Genomic DNA, 23,361 nt, shown 5'->3' on the forward strand with positions numbered 1-23,361 from the left:
GCAATCACAAATCTCTCTGATTTCAGATGAGCCAGTTCTCACCCATTCTTCTTAGGATCACACATGCATTTGTTTCCAGAGGTACCAGACTGATACCAAAAGACGCAAGTACAAGAAAAATTGTCTAAAAATTACTTATTTGGTACTAAAGATAATAAACTACAGACATTATGTGGAAGTGAAGCATTATATACAGAAAAGGAAAATAAAAAGGCAGCACCTTTCAACCTAAGCTGGTTAGTGGAAGTCTGATTATCTTTCATTTGTTTTTTTTTAAGGCTACCAGCAGACACATACAACAAAACACAACACCCACATGAGTTCATCAACCAAGGTTAACTTTATAAATTGACCTTCTTGCAAGCACCTTTGAGAGAAAGTCAATTTGAAATTGAAAAGCAACTGTTCTCAGTGTCTTCAAAAGTCTCAGGATGTAGTAGGTTTTTAATCTGGTTCTACAACATGCAAAGGAGTAAATGCCATAGCAAGAAGAACGGGCCTTGATTCAATCACACCAAACCTGAAATAAATGTTATGTAATTCCTGTGAAACCAAATGAACTGTCAGGATCTGAGAGTCTTTCCTCCTCTTCCTCTGCATCTGACAAATTTTACAGGTGTTACATAACAAACAGCATCAATACACTGACCTAAATGAAAACATGAGCTGCTCTAAACTACAAAGGCCACAAGTCAGAACAGAAGTGGAACATGATGCTGAGACTGAGGTGAAGTTGGAACCTGAAGATCCTGTAGGACTCAGAGAATATAAAACAGTGAAAAGCGCATCAGACTGAGATGTTCAAGATGACCCCAGATTTTATGGAAAGGTGGACTCTCTGTCATTCCATGTAGTCTAGGCAAGCAGAGTAGCTAAAGCCAAGCTATAAAGAACCCAATTAGAGCCCTAAGTCACAACGGACTGAATGCGCTGAAATTAACGTGCAAATTAAAGTTGAGCTAATAGCCTGGGACATTCCCACAGTTTGTCATTGCTCTCTGACAAAAGGGGAACTCTTAAGGTTTCCCTTACTCCTATTAGCAGCATTTCCATCTGTAGCAGTTAACCTCTCCTCCTAAACTCTCAGTGCTTAGTGTTAAATAATTGTACTCTAAAAGCCTTATTATGGGTGGTTTTAAACTTCTCAGTTAGGAATGCACTATGGTGATCTGTGTGATGAGCAGCACTAGCTATCTGGAGTACTACCAATGTTCTAACACAGTGACTAGTCAGAAAAATCTCTGCAGTGCAGCAGAGGACCTCAAACTCCAGAACTAGGAAAAGGATTTTACTTTGTTTAAACACAGAAATGTGAGGGAAACAGCACAGATGCACAGCACCTGCGCAGAGAATTTTCTTCAGTTTTCAGTCTCTCATATGGCTTCAGGAATTGTTGTATGGTTGAGCCTGAGACATACTGCCATCTGGGTACTCCATCTTGAAGGCATATTACTCGCAGGTGTATGTGCATTTCCATGTACAGAACATTTAGTGCTGTAATTTCAGTGGTAAGCAGTTCTCTTACCAAGTTCTGCCACTTGAGCTGCTCAGTTGATACTTCTGCAGGTTAAATACTTCCCAGATTAGAATCAGTCATTTTTCAGAGTAAAACACTGATACTATTATACATTTGCAGAGGTCTTGCCTCAGATTTTTGTGTCATGTACAGTCCGTAACAACAGAACTGGCAAATACTGTATATAGCATTATTCTGTGCTCAGTAGCGCTTTTTTTAATGAATGACTGTAGAGCAAAATAAAGCTCTGCCAGGTTTAGTAGCCATACATTTGCTATTTAAAAACACTAGTAGCCCTTTGTCGTGAATAATATGTCAGACATCTGACATCTATGCTGTGATTTCCTTTTCTGTAAATGATGTAATAGCCAAGTTCACAAGAGTATATTGAGTTAGTCCAAATACTCATGATACATACAGAACTGATAGCCACCAAAGAAAACTAAGAGCACAGAGCACCTGTGCCTTTTTTGATGGTCATTTCTGTCCTGAACAGTTGAGCTTTTCTCTTTTTATAAAAGGTCAAAGTGTTATTTGCATGTAAGTTTTGTACTAACTGCTTTAACAGATGAGGGCCCTTAGCATGGTTACTCAGTGGGTAGGGGTGAGAGGTGCAGAGCTCTCAGTCCCCTGAAGAAGAAAGGGAAATTACTCAAAGACTTCTAGACTAGGAACAAATAAATAAATAAAGCTGTTTAAAAAGCAGAAAATTGCTTTCATGTCAAGCAGGACATTAATGCCACTCCAACTGTCCTAGCTGTGTGGGATGCCTTACTGCAGTCGGCCAAGTGAGCTTCATTTCTCCTATGAGTAAGAACCCTGCCAACTTTGTACCGGGCCCCTTGCACAAATCAGGCTGCAAAACTTGGCAAGAAATGAAATAGGAAATACTTTGACATGCAAAGGCACATTGCTTAATTGTGCAAATAGTACAATACTTCCCCTGCCCCCTGCTGTCATTCATTAGGGCTTGATTTCTGGGGCCTTCGCATACAAACTTAGGCCTTACAGACACCCACAGACCAAGTAGAAGAGGCTCAGCTTTTCTGAGTACCAGCTTATCAGGTGGATAAGGCAACAAAATAAACCCACCAACTCTAAACCCAGGTGTTTTAAATGACCTTCAAGTACCACAGCGAGTAGCTAAAATAGCTACACTAAGCTTCAGACTGCTGAGGTATCACTAGACTGTGAGGCTAAGCCTCCTTCATCAGGAAAGGCAGATTACATCATAGATTTTCCCCTGCATTTTCTGCCTGTTTTGGGAGCCTTTATTTTAGTAACTGAGTAACAGTATCTGCAGGATACAGACCTAAAGAAGAGAAAAAGCCCTCTGTCTTGCCCATTAGCAGTAATATGAAAACTAGGCACATTAGTCACTCATAATTAATAGTCACTGAATATTCACAATATAAATAATACAGTTCTTTCAGGACTCTTAGGTAGATTCATTTTACGACATCCTTGCAGTTGTTCTAAACCAACAATTATTACTACTGTTAGCAGCCTCCTAATTTGCGTATAAATAAAAACACTAAGAAGGATGATTACAATGCACACTAAACTATGTAGTGATTTGTACAAGTATGCACAGCTGATTCTCCCCACAGCACCTATCTGTGTCCTCACATGGGCCCTCTAGGACCAGATCCTCCCCAGGAGTGCAAGGGTACACACCAGAAAAATAGTGGTTTGGGAATCAACTGTTCCCCCCCTGCTCCTCCTCTCCTTGCCATGAAATCTCATGGTCTGCTTCAAGCCATCAAAGCCCTTTCCTTGTGAACTAAACTACGTCAGCCCTGCAGCATTCAAAAAACAACTTGGGAGATGAATGGAAAACAGGAGGTCACAAGCTACATCCTCATCTGAGATACTGAACCAGACTAATGCACCTGATCCTGATAAGATGTTGAGCACAATCTGACCTGTTAAGATCTGACAGTAGGGATTTATTATATTTTTTTTTTGCTTGTGGTCACTGAAAGGAAGAAAAATGTTTTGAAGTCACAGCAGAATAACAATTTTAGTCCATGTGGACCCATCTGTTTTTGCATCAGTGAAGTGAAAGCAACATGTTCCCATCATTGATCCAGCTTTTTAGTTTACAAACCTGGAGAAAAAGCTCTCTCATTTTGTAAGATTAGAATTTCATGAATGCACAACTGCTCCTAAGTAAGCCTTTTCAGGTACATTAATGTAGGTTTCTTACTTAGCTGTTCTACCTTGGAGTCAAACTCTGATGCCTCTCCCTAAGTATCTTGTCTTAAGTACTCCTGATTCTTCTGCACAAAGCTCGTTTTTGCAAGAGAATTTTTTTTACTAATTTGCATCCGCTGGCACTTGTAACACAAAATGTTTCCTATTCCCAGGAGTACTGCTCCTTATTTACCTTATTCTGATGCTCTCTTCCCTCAACAATCAACTTAAACTTTCTCAGATTTCATTATTGTAAAATATGTACATGATGAGATCTGCCATCTCTTAATAAAACTGTTACTGACCTTATGTTCCCAACAGCACAGGGGGCACCAGGTTTGGTCTCCTGGTTGCACAAAGTACATCTCCAACTTGTCTGAAGCTGCTCTATGTTTAAAGCCTGATGCACATTTTGAGGCTTTTAGCCAGCCAGGTGGCGTTTCATGCGGCATTCACTGAAATCCTTCTGCCAGTCTTACTGAAATTAGAGTTTAGTCACTGTCCTATCAGCCTAAAGTAGTCAGAGTTTATCCTCCACTGTCAGCTGGGATGCATCACCCCTATTATTGCACACTAGTGAATCACAGCTGCTACTGCTCTGTACTAAAAATTAAACATTTTTATGGGTTACTCCATCTAGTTAAACTGACTTTATATCCTTAAAACTTGGCTTGCTCCCTATAGACAGCTAAGGACAGGTGTCAGAAATACTCGTGTCTTTTGGGGAAGTGATGGTTACCTGAAGTCATGGAACTTTTTTCTTGATAGGAACTTCTCTTCAGCCCTGGCCAGACACAGTCCTTGTCTTAAAAGTTAGAAAATACAGGCAGAGACAGAATTATTTCAATGCCACTTATATTTGCCCATACAGGGCGCTCTTCACTTGCCCAGGATGCCTTGGGTTTCATCTGCTTTCTATTGACAGAACAGGAAAAGAAAGTATCATGAGATGGCAGTACGTGCTAGCTGATGCTGCTTGAGCAGTAGGGTTGGACTAAGTCATTGCCAGAGGTGTCTTCCCACCTCAACTGCACTGTGATTCTGGGAATTAGTCTCCTATAATCACAAGGCTCCAAACAGTTGGAGAGCAACAAATTTGGAGGGATGGGAGGAACTGTAAGAGGTAATTTTTGTCTCATTAATAAAAAAATAAATCAGCATTGATTTTTAGAAGTTTAAAAAGGGACAAGGAAGTCAAAGAGAAAAAAGATCCACAGTTCTTGTAGCTGTTGGTTTTTTTCCTTGTAGTGATCACATCTAGAGTTATCATCTCAGATAGTATTTCTAAGATTACAATATTCATTCAAATGATTTATGTGCAGTTATGAAAGGAATCTACAGTGAGCCGATCTTACTTTAATTCAAAATAAGCTGCATAGGGCATTAAAAATTTATTTGGAAGCCAAAAATTGGCATTCTGCATCAAACAGTTAATCCATAATTATTCAGCATAGCTCCTGCTGAAATGTTTAAATTAGGTACTTCAGAGTATTAACTATGTACATCACACATCTGGCAGAATAGTGTTTAGCTCACTTGACAGTTCATATTTAAATTTGCCTTGAGTGCTCAAGAAGGTCCCAGTTCTCACAGTCCATTGTTATGCAAACAGTTATGACTATTCCTGTTCCTTACCATATTAAAAAATGCAATCTGGGAAGAAAGCAATCCAATTGCCTCAGAAATTCTTAAAAAAACCCAAATTCATAGTTACTAACAAGAACCAGTATAAACTTGGAGATGTTTAAACCAATCCAACTGGTGAAAGGCCTTAAGTTTCATGACTATATTGGACACAAATAAATAAAAGCATGACTAGTCACAGACTCAGAGAATAGTTTGGGTTGGAAGGACCTTAAAGCTCATCTAGTCCCAACCCCCTGCCATGGGCAGGGACAGCCTCTGCTAGACCAGGTTGCCCAAAGCCCCAGCCCCATCCAGCCTGGCCTTGAACACTGCCAGGGAGGGGGCAGCCACAGCTTCTCTGGGCAGCCTTTGCCAGGGCCTCACCACCCTCCCAGGGAAGAAATTCTTCCTGATCTCTAATCTAAATTTCCCCTCTTTTAGTTTAAAGCTATTCCCCCTTGTCCTATCACTCTGTACCCTTGTAAACAGCCCCTCTCAAACTTTCTTGTAGCTCCCTTTAGGTACCGGAAGAAATTAGTCCATCACTGTTGCAATTTCATCCAGGAACCCTAGTTAATTATATGATGCTTATTTAACACTGGCACCACACGTTTTGAAGTCAGTTGGTACCCACTCTATGCCCATACTGTGAAAACACTGTGCAGGCACACTGTAACAAATGAAACCTTTTTATGACAAGTTGTGCTGCACTAATGCAATGGTATTTGATAATTTCTATCTGAACAATGGGAGATTTCCTCATTTGACTACATTTAAGGACAAATGAAAAATTTAGGGATTTGCTTCTGTGCTAGTATAAAATAGAAGATCTGACTAAAACCCCGAATTAATCTAAAATCCAGTGCTCTGATTTGCCACGATTGGCAGGATCTCCTTGTTAGATGCTGAGTTCTGTCCCTGCCCTTTGGTCTCAAACATCCATATTAAGTCCAAAGCTACACGATCTATATGGGTTCCAGGTTTAATATGGTAGCTTATTTTTCTTTTCTATATTTTTTTATTTAAACTTGATGTTATTTTACAAACTTCTGAGTTCATAAGCTGTATTGCTATTTTTTCCTTCCCAAACTGGTGCCATTAGTGAGTCAGTCCATGCAGACCTCATAATGTTAAGGCTAATTTCAGAGTTCGAACACACTAAAAATAAACGCTGAATGGAACACGCAAGCTGAATAAATCACCACGTCTTTAACATAGAAAGAGCAACAAAGCTCCAATGGTCACAGTTGCTGCAGTTCCTAGCTAAACAAATGCAGAGTTAATATTTTAGTAACATTGGAATAACTTAAATGCATCCATCAGCTTTTTCATTTAATTGCTCTCAGCCTTTCTGGACAGCCAGCTGAGCAGATAGGCAGGGTATAGCAGAGCTATCTTGGTATAATTTGCTTAATCACACTTTAAGAGAAAAGGAAGAAAAAAGGGCAAATTACTCAAGAAATTTAGCAACTGTTCTTAAAGCTATAAGGTTCTTCACCTTATGGAAACATATTAAACCCCCCATTTCTTTAAAGGCATTTTTCTTCTAGTCTAACAGTGTTATTTCTGTACATTCTAAAGTGAATCAAAATTCATAGTGCTACCTGTGATTGCCACTTAGCTGACATGTTACTAGATTTAAGAGCCATAGAGGACCATTAGTTTCTTTACTTGGATCTTCTATATGCCACCGGCTATATACTTCCACCTGCTTACCACTAAGTCCACTAACTTTTATCACATTACAGTTTCCAGAATTGTATCACCCTTGATGACTTCAGCAGTTATTGTCAGTGCCTCTTATGATGGCTAGTCATCTGCTCTGATATGACTTTATTCCTCATCTGTAACCGAGTGGCTTCAATTCCTAGCTGTTGGTTCTTGAAACAATACTAAAACCTCTGGTCTCCCATGTTTCTTTTTGGGGAACATACTCCTGCTCTGTAAATATAATCAGATTTAGATTGAACTCAACATTGTGAAAAGCTGGTTTGCTGATCCAAATACAGTATCATTTCTTGGCTTACTAATCAATGCAGAATTTTTTTCCCCAGTTACTCATAAATATTCAATCAAGATTTTACATGAACAAATAATTTCTGATATTCTCTCTGCTTCCTTATTGGACAAAAGATGGTTAATGAGCAGGAGAAAAAAATCCCTTGTTCACAGAAAGATACTGTGGATACAATCATTCCATAAACATTTCTGCAAAAATCCCTACTCTGCAAATGATGAACAATACCAGAGAGAAACCAAGCTGAAACTGAGCTGCTGATCAGAATTTGTATGAGTGCTGTGGAAAGTAATACGGCTCATGCAATTACAGAGGGAGTTAAATATGCTTTCATTGGGACTGAATGTGGTCCATGAATTCTAAATGAGCCAGTGGATGACTTCAATTAATGGAATGACATAGTAAAATGGTCAATAAAGTTAAAGAAATTATAAAGTGAATCTTCCATCTACGTATTAACTACCTTCTCTAACTGTTATTCACATACTGTCAAGAATTTCAGAAACAGAAATCTGACCTTCAGAACTTTAACACTGATGAAGTAACAAATGACATAGTGTAACATCAGTGAGAAGAACTGTCTAAATTGACAACCTTCCAACAATTACTACAACACCCATCTCCAAGTGCTACACATGTGTTCCAAAAACTACGTTGGTTTTATGCTGAATTTATACTGCAAGCGACAACTGGTTTTAAAACCAGGAACACCACTCCTTGCTCCATACCAGTAGACTCTTTTGCAAAGCACTCAGGCGAGATCTCTGAGCAGGTCCAGATCAGTCTATTAGCCAACCACTGTGGAAGTCAGCAGCAGCTTCAAAACCAAAACAGCTAGTTTATTTTGGGGCTGTTGGCTTAAAAGCCCTTTGGCACTGGCCAAGTGTTTACATTTGGCACCAGCCAAACATATGTGTTGCATACACCGGGTGTATGTAACAGACTATTTTAAGCCTCTACCCCTGAACTGAACCAAATATGAAAGGCAGTGTTACCTTTAATCAGGTTAGTGTCCAACACAAAGAAAATAATGTAAATCCAAAATCCAGTGCCAGGTTTATCATCTAGAAGCTCAGCAATGTTACCTTCAAGTTTTCAAATCATTTGATGTTTTAACTTACTGAAATTCTTTTGGCCAAAACTAGCCTTACAAAAAATTGCATACTCTAACACAAGGAAAAAAGTGCCTGAAAATGTATGTGCATTTTTATTTCCCAGGCGAGAACAATTTTCAACTATTGTATAATATTCAGTCTAACAACTCTAATCTCTTCTAAATTAAAACAGTACATGAGAGCTTGAAATGCTCTGATAATTTTAAATTCTTAAGTACTGCACTTGCTCACAACAGTTTGTTTCAATTATCTTAATTTCTTTTTTTTCTACCGATACCCTGGGAAAATTGCCTTAAAAATGTGAACCAGGGAGTAAAGTTCCTACAGTGACCATCACAAACTCACTAACAACGATTTGAAACTTATAAAATGCAAAGAAACTAAAAGACAACATTAAATAGCCTGAAAACCAACTCCTGTGATATTGCACTTACCCTCTCTTCCTGCATCAGCCTCACCTATTCAACAAAACTCTTAATAAATAGTTTCCAAACTATAGAGACAGCAGATACATGTCCCTCTACTCCAGTATCGGTAACAGACATATCAACAGTGGACAAGATAACCAAGAAGGAAGATCGTGATGCTAAAGTAGGATTTAGTCATACAGAGAGGTAACAGAATTCAAGATGAAGAGGATAACCCAAGGGCTGAGAGGCAAGTGCAAAAATCAAAGCAATGCAGAAAACATACAAGGTCATGGTAAGACAACACTCAAAACATGAAGTGGCGATACTTCATAAATAATCAAAAGAGAATTCAGGGAAGAACCTTTTGTAATGTACAGCATTTTCAAATAATCAGTTTTTTCTTAGAAAATCTGAGCTGAAAAAACAGCCCCAGATCTGTGAGCTGTATGGTACAAAGGAGGTGTTAATTTGTTCATCCTGTTGTTTCTGTGCAGGAGCATCATTTGTGGTCCCTGGCATACTTCTCTGTGCACTCCACAAGTCTGCTTACTACTATTTGCTGAGACGATGCATTATTCTTTACTGCAGGGATGTGATGAAATCCACATTTACCAAGTCTAGGTAAATTCCACCAGAGCTTTTGCCAGTTGAAGTTTCTATTATCTCTGCTCTAATCCTGCTTTACTAGGCAAAAGCTTTCAAACTAAATGCCTTTGATGGCACTTTCTGAGTACCCTTCTGACATTACTTCTGATCAGCATTTGCAATCATTCCTCCCATTAAAGGTCACTTGTGCTTCTGTACCTTTTCAGCACATCTTGGAATATATGTAGAATTACACCAGTACCTGTACTAGAAAATATTAAATAGTACAGCTGTATTAAAAGAACCCTTATTCATTTTCCAAGATGAGCATTTCCCTTTTATTTAGAAGGCTAGATGACTGAGCGGATATGGTATATTACAGACAGCTACTTTCATTCCTGTGATATTTTCTGGTTAGGGATTTTATTTGCTTTTTCAAACAGACGTCATCTGTGGCACTGGCCAAGTTGCCTTTGCCTCTCCTGCTGCATCCACCCACATAATACAAGCAGTCATTTCTTAGTCAGAAAAATGCTTATCGATTAGCCAATATTGTTTAAAAAAGGCATTTTTTTCTTAGCGCATTCTTAGTGTTAAATTTTGAAGACATTCAAGATCTTAATGTTCTTTCTTCTGACCATAAATATCCACAGCACTCAAATTAATTGAATTGCTTTTTGAATTCTTGCTTTTTTAACTTTAACTCAGGTCCTGGAACCGGAACGTCAACATCACGCTTTAGCCAGATCCCCGATTTCAGCTTACAGTAGTGTTCTCCTTTCTCATTATTCAGGCTCACCATCAGCAGTGATCCTGTACACTACAGATTTCAAAAGCACCTAAGACTTTTGTAAGCCTTTTAATTCTAGGCTATCATATCAAACCAAAGAAAAGAATTCTTTGAAACAAAACCATTTCTCCAAGAGTACATAAACGCTGTATGTTCCCAACTGAGAAAATCAATGTTATTCTTGGGGGAAAAAAAAGATTGCTTTTCAACTCTCATTTCACTATGGTTGGAGCTTCAATTCCAAGTGATCAGTTCTCTCAATTCTCACAGGCATGCACAATGTTTTTACACTGCAGAGTTTCAAACACAAAATAAATAAGCAGCAGTATCTATTTCATTATTTCCAAATTGAGAGATCTAGAAGATACCCCCTCTGATCCAGAAAATGCAGTTCTACAGCTTTTTTTCTTTTTGTTTTTAATCAGTGAAGTGAAACACACAAAAGACCTATCCTAAATCCAAAACCAGAAGGACCTCTTGTGCTCATTCTTTTTAATTCAGGTGCCTTTTACTCTGTGAACAGAGAATGATGTTCATTATGTCTGATACTTCCATAAAATGAAGAGAAAGGTTAGTCTCTGCTCCTACTATCATGAAGACCTGTGGTTAGTTGCAAAATAGAGTCTGCAAATCACTCACTGGTCTGTGGTCAGGCAAGGGACCTCCTGATCAGATCCATACTTGTACTTTACAAACTAATTCACCACCACTGATTTTCATCTGCACATGAACAACGTTCTTCAGTTTAAGAGAACCTCTCCTACTGGGCAACAGGTACTGAATTGGAATGAGACAAGCAATACAGGCAAAGGGTAACTGCCATCTTATCTCTATCAACAGAAAGCCTCTTGAATCAAACCACAGCAAGTACAGAAATAATTTAGTCTTGGCAAACGGTTCACTACAAACTTTACTCCAAAGCTGGAAATCAGATCAACAGATTCTGCCTCTGAAATCCTGCACTGAAATACATAATGTGAATTTTGCCAGATCTGAACTTAAAAAGATTAAAAAAGATGAAATCATTTACAACTTGAAATGATGTATTAGTCTTCATTCACAACATGTCCCCAAAGAAGAGTGTTGTACTACCTCTGTCTGTGCTAGGCCAAAGGAGGACTGATTGGTTTTGAAACATGTCTGTAGACTCCAGATGCACCTGCCACACTCTAAAGCGGCTGAGGCACTGAAAACGTTTTCACTGGCTTTAGCTTCTCAGGCATACATCAGAAAAACTCTCTACTTTGAAAGGAATTGCAAAAAATTAATATTAGATTCTGCTGCTATTGCAAACAAGGTCATAGTTTATATTCATTTTACTATGATCAAACTCAGGATTTACGCACCGAAAGAAATTAACAGAAATATAAATAACCTCAATAAACTACTCAGCAGGAATGTCTTATGTAAGACATTAATTGCCACAGCAAGCAGGGCCTTTACAGAATATGTTTAAAATAAAAATTAGAATTCATTAATGCTTATAACCATCCTTGCTAAGCAGTTTGACTAACTATATAACTTTAGCTTCTATTACATGGACCTTTACAGAGCTGAGCAACTGGATTAAAAAGTTTAAAAAATAAAAAAAAAAACAGTGCTATTCTAGTTCCAGAAGCATTTACATGGCAATACCCTTGTTCCCAGAAAGCACACCCTATGCACATCAAGATAGTGCTTAGATCATTCCACAAGACTTAGTGAATAAGGCAAAGGAAAACAATGAGCCTGACAGTGTCTGGAAGAATGTGAAGAGAAGCACAGACCCCTTCGCAGGGACACTAAGAATCGGGTCAACCAGCAAGGCTGCCACTCTCTTGATGCAGCTTCTTCATTTTGTATGAAACATTACATGAAACATTACATACTCACTTTGGCTGTACAAAGAGAGCAATGACTACTCTCTTGCATGGTGTGAGTTTTCACTGCGAAGTTTCCAGACCAAGACGTAACTGCTTTGTCCAGTTCCCTTTCTGCACAGCACCCTGTGTGTGCCTGCACACCTCAAACAGCCTTCGTAAAGCAGGTAACTGCTAACCTCAGACCGATGCCTTAGCAGGTCCATAGAAAGGAATGGTACTGCACAGAGCAGATGTCAGATCAGACTGCCTTACACACAGATGTTGAATGTGTCTAACAGTTACCTTGAAGACAAACATGAACATCAACCCTGAGTTCACATGTGACTGACAGCTGTTAAAACAGCTGCCATGCTTCTTTAAATTGCTTAAAAAAGGCTCCCTGAGAGTGGTTATCTCATCTTCAGGGCAGTCATTTTTTTCAAATTTGAAGGGTCAATCACTGATCCACATCAGCAGGTTTTTTCTGTTCTTTATTCCCTGACAATCACTGAAACGTGCTACTATCAGCAGCTGCTCGATGGGGAGCCTTTGGTTAACTACTCCCTTGCATAGACTCTTGGTTTGCAGTGCTTATGTGTTTTACACACACTCTTAAGAACATGGTCCTAATGCTAAATAACAAAAGATGGCTTGCTTCCTGAAATGTATGTGTATTTCATAGTTGTTTCTTAGAATGCTGTATTTTTGGACTAGAATAATTAGAATTTCACTGTGAGTTTAATTTTCAGCTGTAGGAGAAAAAGAATACATATTCAGTCATAAGCCAGCTCAGGATCTGAGTCATCAGAGTTATATGCTGTTCCTAAACTTCAGAAACCCCTTCACCTAAAGCTTTTCAGGACAGCAGCACTGTGGTGCTGTTAGCAGCAGCGTCAAGACTGTCAAGGACAAACAGCTGCAGCATTCAGTATCTCCATTATTTATTTTTTTTTAAAGCAAATGAAAAATTGTCATGGAAAGCCTGACCTGATATAATCACATTTTATCTATTAATTTCACCTTATAAAATGGTATTTAACGCTTCTTGGTCAGCATACTCCACCTATACAGAAAGTCAATCCTAAAATGACGAGTGCTTCAAATTCCCTTACAGCCATTCTGACAAAGCACGTGGTGGTTCTCCCAGCTTTTCTGGCACTGACCATTGTCCAGTACAATGAGAATTTCATGAGGCACAGGAACCTAAAGAAAATGTTTAACTTTGCAACAGACTTAATGAAATTAAAGCTCTATTAAAACTAATTTTAGGAAGTTTGTATTTGTAATGTCTTAAGAACTTTAAGATCATACCAACTTTGCTCTGGAGATGTCTAAATTATTCATTTAAAATAAACCGAAAATTTTCTTTTTTCCTTCCCTCCAAATTGTATGTAAAGCTACTTTGAGTCTTTTGATTAATATCTGCTCAATGTCTGTGAATTTTTCCCTCTCCTGGGTTTTACAAATTGATCTTTTTTTACTGGAAAATAAATGCCTTCAGGTGATAGTCATTTTTTACTCTCATATAATCTCATTTAAAAATTAGCAAATATCTGTGTGTGAACAACCACCACACTAAAGAAGTTTAATTGATGAAAAGATAGATTTTACAAAAGATATGTATGAATAACATTTAAAAAGGAGCACTCATGAATCATTCAAAGAGTTTTCAGAATTTCATGGAAGTTCCTGTAACCGCTGTTTCCAGTACTTCACACGCTGCGCTTAGAATACAACATTAAGCTTTCAGGTCAGAGCCTCATACAGTGCAAACTGGCACAGCACTCCTTATTGGCATGACTTCCTTTCACTGCCTTCAGCAGATATGCAATAATTCATACCTGGTAGTGCTGTAGTCATTGGTTTCTGAGTGTCAGTTCTGCAATCTCTTGCAAGAATATGAAAGGATATGAAAGGGTGTCCCTTCTCACCTGCATTTCTTTTCTACTAATTCTCCCAATCTCATCTTCTGACCCTGGTCCTCAACTTGAATTCCTCAAAATCTAACTGGGTTTGTATTGACTTTCACATCCCTGGATGAGCTTTGCGGTTTAACTGCTTATAAATTGAGAAATATATGAGCCAGAAGCGATTGAACAAGGGAACACAGAACCGCCCATTATCCCCTCAATCACAAGCACTTTTCAAGGTAAATCTGTGCTTAAAATATCACTTCATTGACTGATGGTACTTGTTTATTATACAATAAAGTCTCTAATAACGTGGTGTTTCATTCTCAGCAAAGAATCTTCCAAATTATCACTCAGGAGTAGTTTTAATGCAATTGACACCCTGTCATCAGTCTGCCTTCGCAATTCCAGCCCTGGTTAAACAGCAGCCTTAAACACCACCAAACACCCAGGCTCAGGCAGTTCTCAGAACTGGGAAGAGAGCGCAGTCGGGCCTGGGGCACACACTTGCTGCAGCTACAAGCAACCATCTTTTCCATGCAAAATGGGGACGCAGCTGGAAATGGACTGTTCTAAGGCATAACCATGTAACTGAATTGTAGCTTTGCCTCAAGAAGTTCAAGAAATAAAACAGTGCCTGTATCAATTTTTGCATGAACCACTTAAAAAAAAAAAGCAGCAAAAATCTTTCAATTTATTTTTTGTACTGTTTTGCAACTACTGTGCTTCTGCCTTCCCTTCTTTCCTTTCCTTTGATCTCCTCTCACATTCCCCCTTACTGCCAGTCCACCTCATCTCCCAGCGTTCCAGTTTCCCTCTAGCATTGCACTGAAGGGGGGCTGCTTCCTCACACCCCCAGCTGTCTCCAGTGTAATCTCTTTGGCCAAGAACAACTGTGGGATGCTGTGCTTTGCCTCTGAGCTGTTCTCATGCAGTCAAAGCAACATGATTTCTACCACCACTGACAGTGTAGTAGGAACCTATTTTAACTGCTGTTGTTATCTATTTTACCATGCTAGCTATTTTAAGAGCTGCAGAAGTCAGTTTTGTTCAGCTGTTCTAAGAAGCAGCAGCCCTGCTATTGCAGGCTAAGACATACAGCTAAAAGCCCTTTCTGAACAGCTGACCATCAGCACACCAAAGGTGCCAAAACCACCTTCTGGTGTTGCTTCATGCACACCTACTAACCTGCCTGGTAGCTGTGGTGGCTACAAGAAGTATAAGCAGGAGCTCAGGTGTGACAGTGCTGTTCTGATGAATCTGGGCAAGTTTTGCCAATATAAAGTATGTAGCTGTACAGGTGGGAGTAGGAACAACAGTGTCGATCTTGGACAGTCACTAAAGGCAGAGATGGAAGGATGAGATGCTTAGTAAGCAATACACCCCAACAGCAGAACTTGGGGAGGATGAACAACTGAGAAATCATGTTGTTCAGACACTACAACTTAGAAATACAAACATTCTCAACAGAATCTGTAATTACCTGGGGGGTTTGCAATCAAATAGTTCTTACTAAAGATAAAGTAATAGCAATTCTTCCCTTTAATTCACAGACCATGTTGCAGGCCTGCCACTGATTTTGGTTTTTCACTGAACATGCAAGTGGCTCTACATAGTGGATGGTATCATAACTCCTGAAGTACCCAGACTCCTGGGGACCAGGACAAAACACAGGTACCCTGGGAAGCACTTCTTGAGGACAGGAGGGTACAAAACAAATTGTGGATTCTAGTTTTTCAAGTGCCCTCTGTCTTTTCAGGTCAAGCCAAGCACTCTGCTGTAAGAAATTCTCTCTCATTAGTAGTATCAGAGGACTAAGGAAGCAGACAATGTTCTGATTCTCCATTCCATCCTACTATTTAACCACCTTTGAGATTTGCATGATTTTCTCTATTTGCAGAACAATATCATTAAACATAAAGTGCACGAAGGTATTTGCAGGAATGAACTATGAATATACTAATGTTAGTTACAGTAGATATACAGAGTGGATTGCTAAAAGGTTGGGAAATAACTGTGATGTCTATTTAAAATGAAACTGAAGCACTGCAGGGAAGATTGTTTCTGATTCATTGGAATATTTGAGGATATTTTCTATTGCTTTTAGTTATGAAGTTACACATGATGTTCTTCGTAACATCTGCAAAAATGGAGTATGAATTTTTCTGTCAGGTATGCAGTTCCCTTTCTGTTGACTTCAATGATTTCTTTCTTGTATAAAACATACTAAAAGGAAACATCAGCCATATATAGCATTCTGAAACTGTTACTTGATCTCAAATACCTCATCTAAGCTGTTTTCCACACCAAGTGTTGAAAATCCAAAAAGATCTGAAAGAGGTTAGTGGGGAAAAAAAAAAAGAGGAAGTTACCCCCGATTTAGAAGAGGCTGTAGCAGTAACCATGAACAGTAACTTACACTGCATAAAAGGGAATGGTTCCTGTCTGCCAGACATATAAACACACATCTAGATGCCACTGTGCAAAGCCCTCAATGGTGGCAGCTGTAAAACCAGAAGCGATTCAGCTGCAACAGTAAAACTCTGCAGCAGAGTGAGGAATGGCATCACCAAACCTCTCAGGCATACAAGCACTAACCTATTCTGATAAGGACTACTAGGTAGGCAAAAATAAAAAAAAAATCCCTTTATATAACATTTCACCAGTACTAGAATAAAATTAGCGTCTCACCAGAATCTTCCATGGTTACTGGCAATTTCACAGGAATTGTAAGGAATTATTTACTCAAGTTTTCCCAATATGCTGGGTAGAGCAAGTGTAAATGGGTGCAGCTCTGCTTAAGGAAGAGATTCTCTATGTGCAATGGAAATGTAGAAGTATGCCGAATAATGTTTGTTAGTGCTTTCCCTGTCAATACCACAGTCCCCAACATAGAGAAGGTCTGCTCTTTTAAACAAAGTTCTCACTCATTACCAGGATGCTGCTCATATATACGACTTTCTGGGGGTTGGTTTTAACACTGTTAGTTACAAAATTAAATACACAATAACGGGAAGGAGACATGACAATGTAATTATGAAAAGAGCAGAATCTTGTCAAGGGAAGTTTCCTTTGCACCTTTTCCCTCTGTCATATATTTGCTGCTATCTCATTTATACAGAATTTCCACTGACATTTAAAGGTAGTACTTGATCTGGTGAATACTGAACTGAGATAATTGAAGTGACTTGTTGTTGTTGTTGTTGTTGTTTGCCTCTTAACTATAATTAAAATTTCTAATTGGAATTTACAGCCATGCCTGTAGTGTGTTGTCATCACAGATGATATGCCAGGAGAGAGTTATGGCGTCCTCCCAGAAGATGAAGAGTAATGGCTCTGGCTCATGGGTGAATTACACAGTTCCTCAGCAGACACTGAGGACTAGCTCAAAAAGCTGCTGGAGGCAAACAGTGGTTACCACATAATTATGTGACAAATAAGCCACAGACCATGCAGTGAGTGAGTTTGATTGATGTCATTTTCAGGTATTTTTTGTCTTCATCATTCATAATTTACTCAAGCGTGATGCCACTAGGGATCGATATGAAAGGCCCTCAGTGAAGGAAGGCAGCCCAGAACATTGCAGCACGTGTAACTTGGTAAGGAAGCACAGAATCACACCTGCATTTCACCAACTCATGTCGCTGGCTCATGAGCTGACCCAGGTAGAGACAAGAATATTACCTTGTTGGTGTGAGCTTATTCTAAGACACTAGGAGGATTCATATAGTCAAATCAGGTAACTGACAATCCTTTGGGTAAAACCACATTCCATACCTTAAGTGGAGCATAACAGGGTCCTTTTGAGAGGGCAAGTATAAAAGGTAGTGAGAAAAAAGAATGATTCAAACTGGGGGGATTTTTCAGTTTCTCCAGTCACTTCCACAAATACATCAATTTCCTTTATGGCCTTTTTTTATGTCTTTGACAAGCATGTCACATTATTTCTACTGCCAAGATTTGCTTAGAAACACTTTCACCTATGCCCACATGCTCAGCCATTTGGGGAGATACAATGTCTTAATCTTCTTGGTTTATCAAGTTAGTAAATCCAACTGTTGTGTAAGAAAATGGAAAGGTTTTGGTAATTTGAGTGTGTGGCACATACTAGAGTAACAGAACAACAGCAGAGAAAGAAAAAAAAGGAGATTTAGAAGAAGGACTGCACAAGAACAGGGTTTGGAATTCGACACAGCTGTATGGTGTGAAGAAAGTGGCTGTACATTTCAGATTCGTGAAAATGAGACAGTATATATATCGAGTAAAAAGATGTTGCTTTAGATAACCCATAAATAAAACGTGAGTATACATGTGTATGCATGTAAAATGTTTCAAAATGCATTGTTTCATTCATATGACAAGGATAGTTAATGATGAGGAATAGAAATGTCTTTTGAGAAATCTGGGTCATTACTGACTCTCATATTCCTTAAATTTTTAAAAAATGAATAAATAAAGATTGTCAAAGTGCCAGTATACCAATGATTCTCAATTTATGGCAGAAACAGCACTCTAGGTGTCTATAAAAGAGCTACTAAATGGCTTACAGAGGTACTGTTGCAAGAAAACCATGACAAGTACAAGATGGTTCCTCCTACACGGTCTTCTCAGAGCAGCAGCAATACCAGAGATCATTAGACAAACTAACCTGTGGTGTCATTCCATGGCAGATATACACGATGGGGATATTCTCCGTATCTGGCCCTTGATCAAGGCACAAATCACTTTTCAGGGAATTCTGCAGCTAAGATAAACAGAAAGAAAAAGAAATCAAGCAAATCTGATGTGAGAAAAAGATGGTGTGATTGCTTTCTTTTCTTTGAAAAAAAATCGTATGTAGTTGAGCAAGGAAGAATGCCAAATTAAGAATACTTGTTGCAATGAAGATGCTGGAGAAAGCACCTGGACTAAATCTGTCCTTGTATATAATCTAATTCTGCTGATTTCAGTTATGTTACACTTAAAGGCTTCGGGGAGGGTAGATTTCAAAGAGCCTTCAGAGATAGCAATCATTTTTCATGTAAGTTTTTAAAATATTAAGTCTAATGAGTACACGTTATACACAAAAGACTTTTATTTTTACCAGTGCAGCCAGCTGAGTGCTATGGATGGAGTTTCAAACATAAGGGAAGGCCCTGTAATTAAACAGCTTTTCAGAGTCGCTCAGGAGAGTCTTATGATTTCTGCAAATAATTAAGAAATAAACCATCCTTTCTGCTGGCACGGAGAGACTTCTGGCCAATTGGTGTGCAGCAGCGCTGCGCCAGCCCGGGCTAGCCCATGCACAGCAACCGAGCTATGAACAGACTGCAAAGTACCTGCCCCTGTTCATCACAAAGCCCTATGTATTACCTGTGCAATGCTGAGACAGAATTTTCTGAAAGTGAAGAGCTAAATTAATGAGCAGAGATAGCTGGGAGGTCTTTTTAGAGTGTGAGGCCGAAGATGTGGACTGCATACCCATGGGCATCTATAAAGCTGTTCAGTGGTATAAGATCAGTTCAGAGAACAGGAGAGAATTGCCTGACAGAGGGAGTGAAGAGGTGATGTGGTTTGCAATCATCTATGATTAACTGGCAGTCCTGTCAGCTCTGTACAGGGGCCTCCTTTGAGGAAAACAAATTGATATGCTTAGAAAGGAAGTCTCAAAGTGTGCTCATATCTAAGTGTGGACAAGCCAGAGGCTGGAGCCAAGCAGTGAATAAAAATCAAACCCATGAACTCATGTCTACAAGGGTTCCAACTCCCAACCTAACTCTAAATTCCGTAATAGATAGGACAAATCTCTGCATTAGAGAGAAAAAATATGCATTAGGTATCAATATTGGCCTTATTCTTAGCTGTAAGCCTTGAGAATTAAATAAAGCATCCTCTCTCAAGCTCTGTATTTCTTACCATTTCCACAACCATGACTCTAATCTTAATCAGATGTTAGGCACCACTGTTTCCAAACCAATGATACATAACAGCCTTATTAATTTATGCCTGGATCCCTACCTTTGGCTTTTCAAAACCTCTTGCACAAACTCAAACTTTGACTCTGCAAAACTATCTCAAATGTCAAGCTGAAATCAGGGAGCCAGTCCCTTAACACTAAATACATCAGCCTTTGGCCCACTGACGTCACTTTCTCCTACCTCTAAGGGTACAGCAAAATTCAGGAAGAAATTTGGCTCCCAAACCTTTGCTCTGCCACCAGCCCCAACCCCAGATATATGCCACATCTTGAACTAGTTGTGAATGGCACAACTATTTTTCCTGCCAGGTGTTGACACTGTAGATGTGTATAACCTAACCCTCACCCTTAGTCATAACTTCTGTAATTACTCAGTATTTTTTTAAATTAATGATAATCCCACAGTAGCAGTATTTCTATTTTTTACAAAAAAATGAAGGCAGTTGATGAGTGAAAGCACTTAGAGAATCAGCAAGCAGCTGACTTGCTTTGAAATATCACACCTTTCTCCAACAGAAAAGCAGACATGAAGGAAGATTAGAGATCCAAGCAATTCTTCTATTAAAAAGATTGGTGCACTTTATCTTTTTGTTTCATAGAACAGTATTTCATAAAGCAGTAAGCTGTGTATTTTATAAAACACTCCTCCTTTACCTGTCCAGATAGTTGTCATAGCTGTCCACTTCTGCTTTTGTGATAGAACAAATAATGAATAAGGCCTCCTCCTCACATCTGTCTTAGCTGATGAAGCTACTCTCACACTGCAGACAAAAGACTGCATCACAGGCACTATGGTGCAGCACTTAATTACACTTTCTGCTGACCGGTGAGTTCAGTAGTTCTGTAACTCTTCTGATTATTTTTGGTTTGCATATTGCCAGCAAGGAGCCTTCAAATCAGAGGGTGCCTGTTTGCTCATTTTCATTTTGACTCACATGACACAGTAAATCCCAAAACTATGCAACAACTACCTTAGCTATTGCACTGGTCTTTCTTCAGTCTAGTATTGCTTCTATCTGCAAGGAATTTTTTAGCCAGAGGTACCTACAAGCAGAACCAGGCACCTATTAGCTGCTATGCCTCTGTCTCCTTGGGGGACTCTTGCACCTGATCACATCATGGTATTGCTGAGGGCAGTTCCACACAACTTATTGAAGAGGCTGCTTGCACACAGGTATGATTGTGGCATTCTTCTGAACTGTTCTGGTAGTTAATCATTATATCATATATTTAACAATGACATAAACCTTTGTTGGAAGTGGTTTTCTTCTCTTTTTTGATTGTATGAAGAGCCAGCACAGAAGTCAAAGGTGTCATGGAACGCTGACAGATAACCACTTCATTTGCCAAAACAAAGCAGCTGCTCTATGGCACCTCCAAGGGTCTTCTCAGAGCCATACTGGCACAACTCAGACTTTTTTTGAGGAGGAATGTCTCAACCCAAACCTTTCACTTGAAAGGTTTGCTCTTACTAGTATGTTTCCTAACTGGGACATGCATGCAAAAAGGCAAATTTAATTAACACAAATTGATTTTTGTGAATATGACACTGGACAGAGAACTTGAATCCTAGCCCTACTAGCTTATCGTGGGCCTGTATTAACTAACTGTGCTTATCCTCCATGTTACACACACCTGCCTTCTGTTTAGATTTCTGGTCTCCTAGGGCCAAGAATGGTCTCTGCTTTAATTAGTACAGTATCACTTAAGCATGATTTCAACACAGACAGGGGTCACTACTTGTGTCACTACTGTGACAAGGGTCATTACTGGTGTCACTACTGTGACACAAGTAACAATGATGATTGCAAAATAAAAATGTCTGAGTTTCTAAATTACTACATGGCTACAATATTAAGAAGCTTGCTGTTGAAATATTGAGCCTAATTTGACAGTTCACCTGCTGCCACCAGCCTTACAAGTGACAGCTCCCAGGTGTGTTACGTATCTCTGAGTTGAACGCAACCCATGAAACACACAAAAAATCAGAGAGGCAGATAATGTTCAGAGCACCTCAGCATAAACTACAACAGAGCAGTTGTCTCTGTCAACTAACTAGTCTAAAAAACTATTTAACTAGTAACTTCAAGTTTATCTGACTCTTCTATTTAGATCCAGGCACTGTCTTCATGAATTACTTCCACTATTACACCTTTCTCCCCCACCTTTTTAGAACAGGCAATGTAAACAAGATCCTTACCACCCCATAGGCGACAGTATCCGAATACATTCTCATTTCTGGATACACGCTGACAAGATACCACCTAAAGGTCTTGCACTGGAGCTTTTTCCTCAAGGCCTTCCTCTCAGAAATATCACCAATGTCAATTCCAGAGTCCTGCACAAAGGATAGAAAAAGCAGAACATACCATCAGCGATACACTTCTGTGTAGACTCATCATTCAGAGTCTCCTTCGTTGCTATTATGACCTGTGATAATTACCAACTTTTGTTTGTGAAATGATTCTGTTGCCCACACACTCCATAAGTGCCCCAATTAAAGATGACACAGGTCACCGTGGTAGGAAAGGCTGCTTTGCTCAATGGAACCGCTCCTGTGGACTTCAGTGGGGGTTTAGATCTAGCTTCTGCTGAATGTCACTGTTCTCTAATTTCCTGGCACTTTCCAAAACCCAAAGTAATTGGCAGGAAGTAGCGAGTTGCCCTAGAAACATCCTCATTGCTGGCGTCCCGCTGTGGCCTGATCATTAGTATAGGACACTTTTCCGTCTGTTCCTGAAGCCTGGGTGTCCTGCTTCACTGCGAAGCTCTGCTCACCTTTCTGAAATACCACGTATTGAATTTCTCTTGTAATGTAAAAAGGGGAGTTGCTATTTTTGATAAAGGCAGTTGCAGAACATTCTCTGCTCTAATTTTTATTCTCCTTTACATTTCTAGCTAACCTGATTTCTACTTATCATACGAGCAGATCATAAAGTGTGAGTTTCATAAAGTCCCTGTATACAAAAATCAATAATTTATCACATTAAAATCAAGCAGTGGAAATTTTTAGAGGGATCTAAGTGCAGATCCATGGCTGCTATCTGACAGGAAGTAAAAAGAGACATTTTGTGCCACACTGTGCTTTACCACATTGCCTCAGAACAAAACACAGGATAAATATATTTTCATACAGAAATCCTATGATATCTACTTAAACAGCTGCCTTTACTGGGCCATAAATGCCCCAAAGATTTTGTCAGTCACTAGATATGATTTAAAAATAACACTGGAAGCACTGAATTTTTTTAGTTACACATCAAAAAAGTGGCTTTGTAAGTATCTAGGTTTCAGAGCTACTGAAGCAACTACTGCTTATTACAACCCAAAGCACTGAATTAATGTTAATATAGAACAAGTTTATTTTATTATGGAAGCATTTCCTAACTAAAGTAAAAT

The 23,361-nt window shown here is 39.1% G+C and overlaps 1 protein-coding gene across 1 annotated transcript in view; it reads right to left on the reverse strand.

Annotated features, from left to right (window-relative positions):
* The window catches only part of GALNT18 (polypeptide N-acetylgalactosaminyltransferase 18), a 227,541-nt gene that overhangs the window by 26,136 nt on the left and 178,044 nt on the right, over window positions 1–23,361 (reverse strand). The window contains exons 9-10 of the mRNA XM_084264078.1: window positions 22,163–22,300; window positions 18,655–18,750 (exon numbers count right to left, since the gene is read on the reverse strand). Of these exons, the coding sequence (XP_084120204.1) occupies window positions 18,655–18,750; window positions 22,163–22,300 (234 nt within the window). The remainder of the gene's footprint in view (window positions 1–18,654; window positions 18,751–22,162; window positions 22,301–23,361) is intronic.

This window comes from Gallinula chloropus (genome assembly GCF_964237585.1).
Source record: "Gallinula chloropus genome assembly, chromosome: 4".
Taxonomy (NCBI): Eukaryota; Metazoa; Chordata; class Aves; order Gruiformes; family Rallidae; genus Gallinula; species Gallinula chloropus.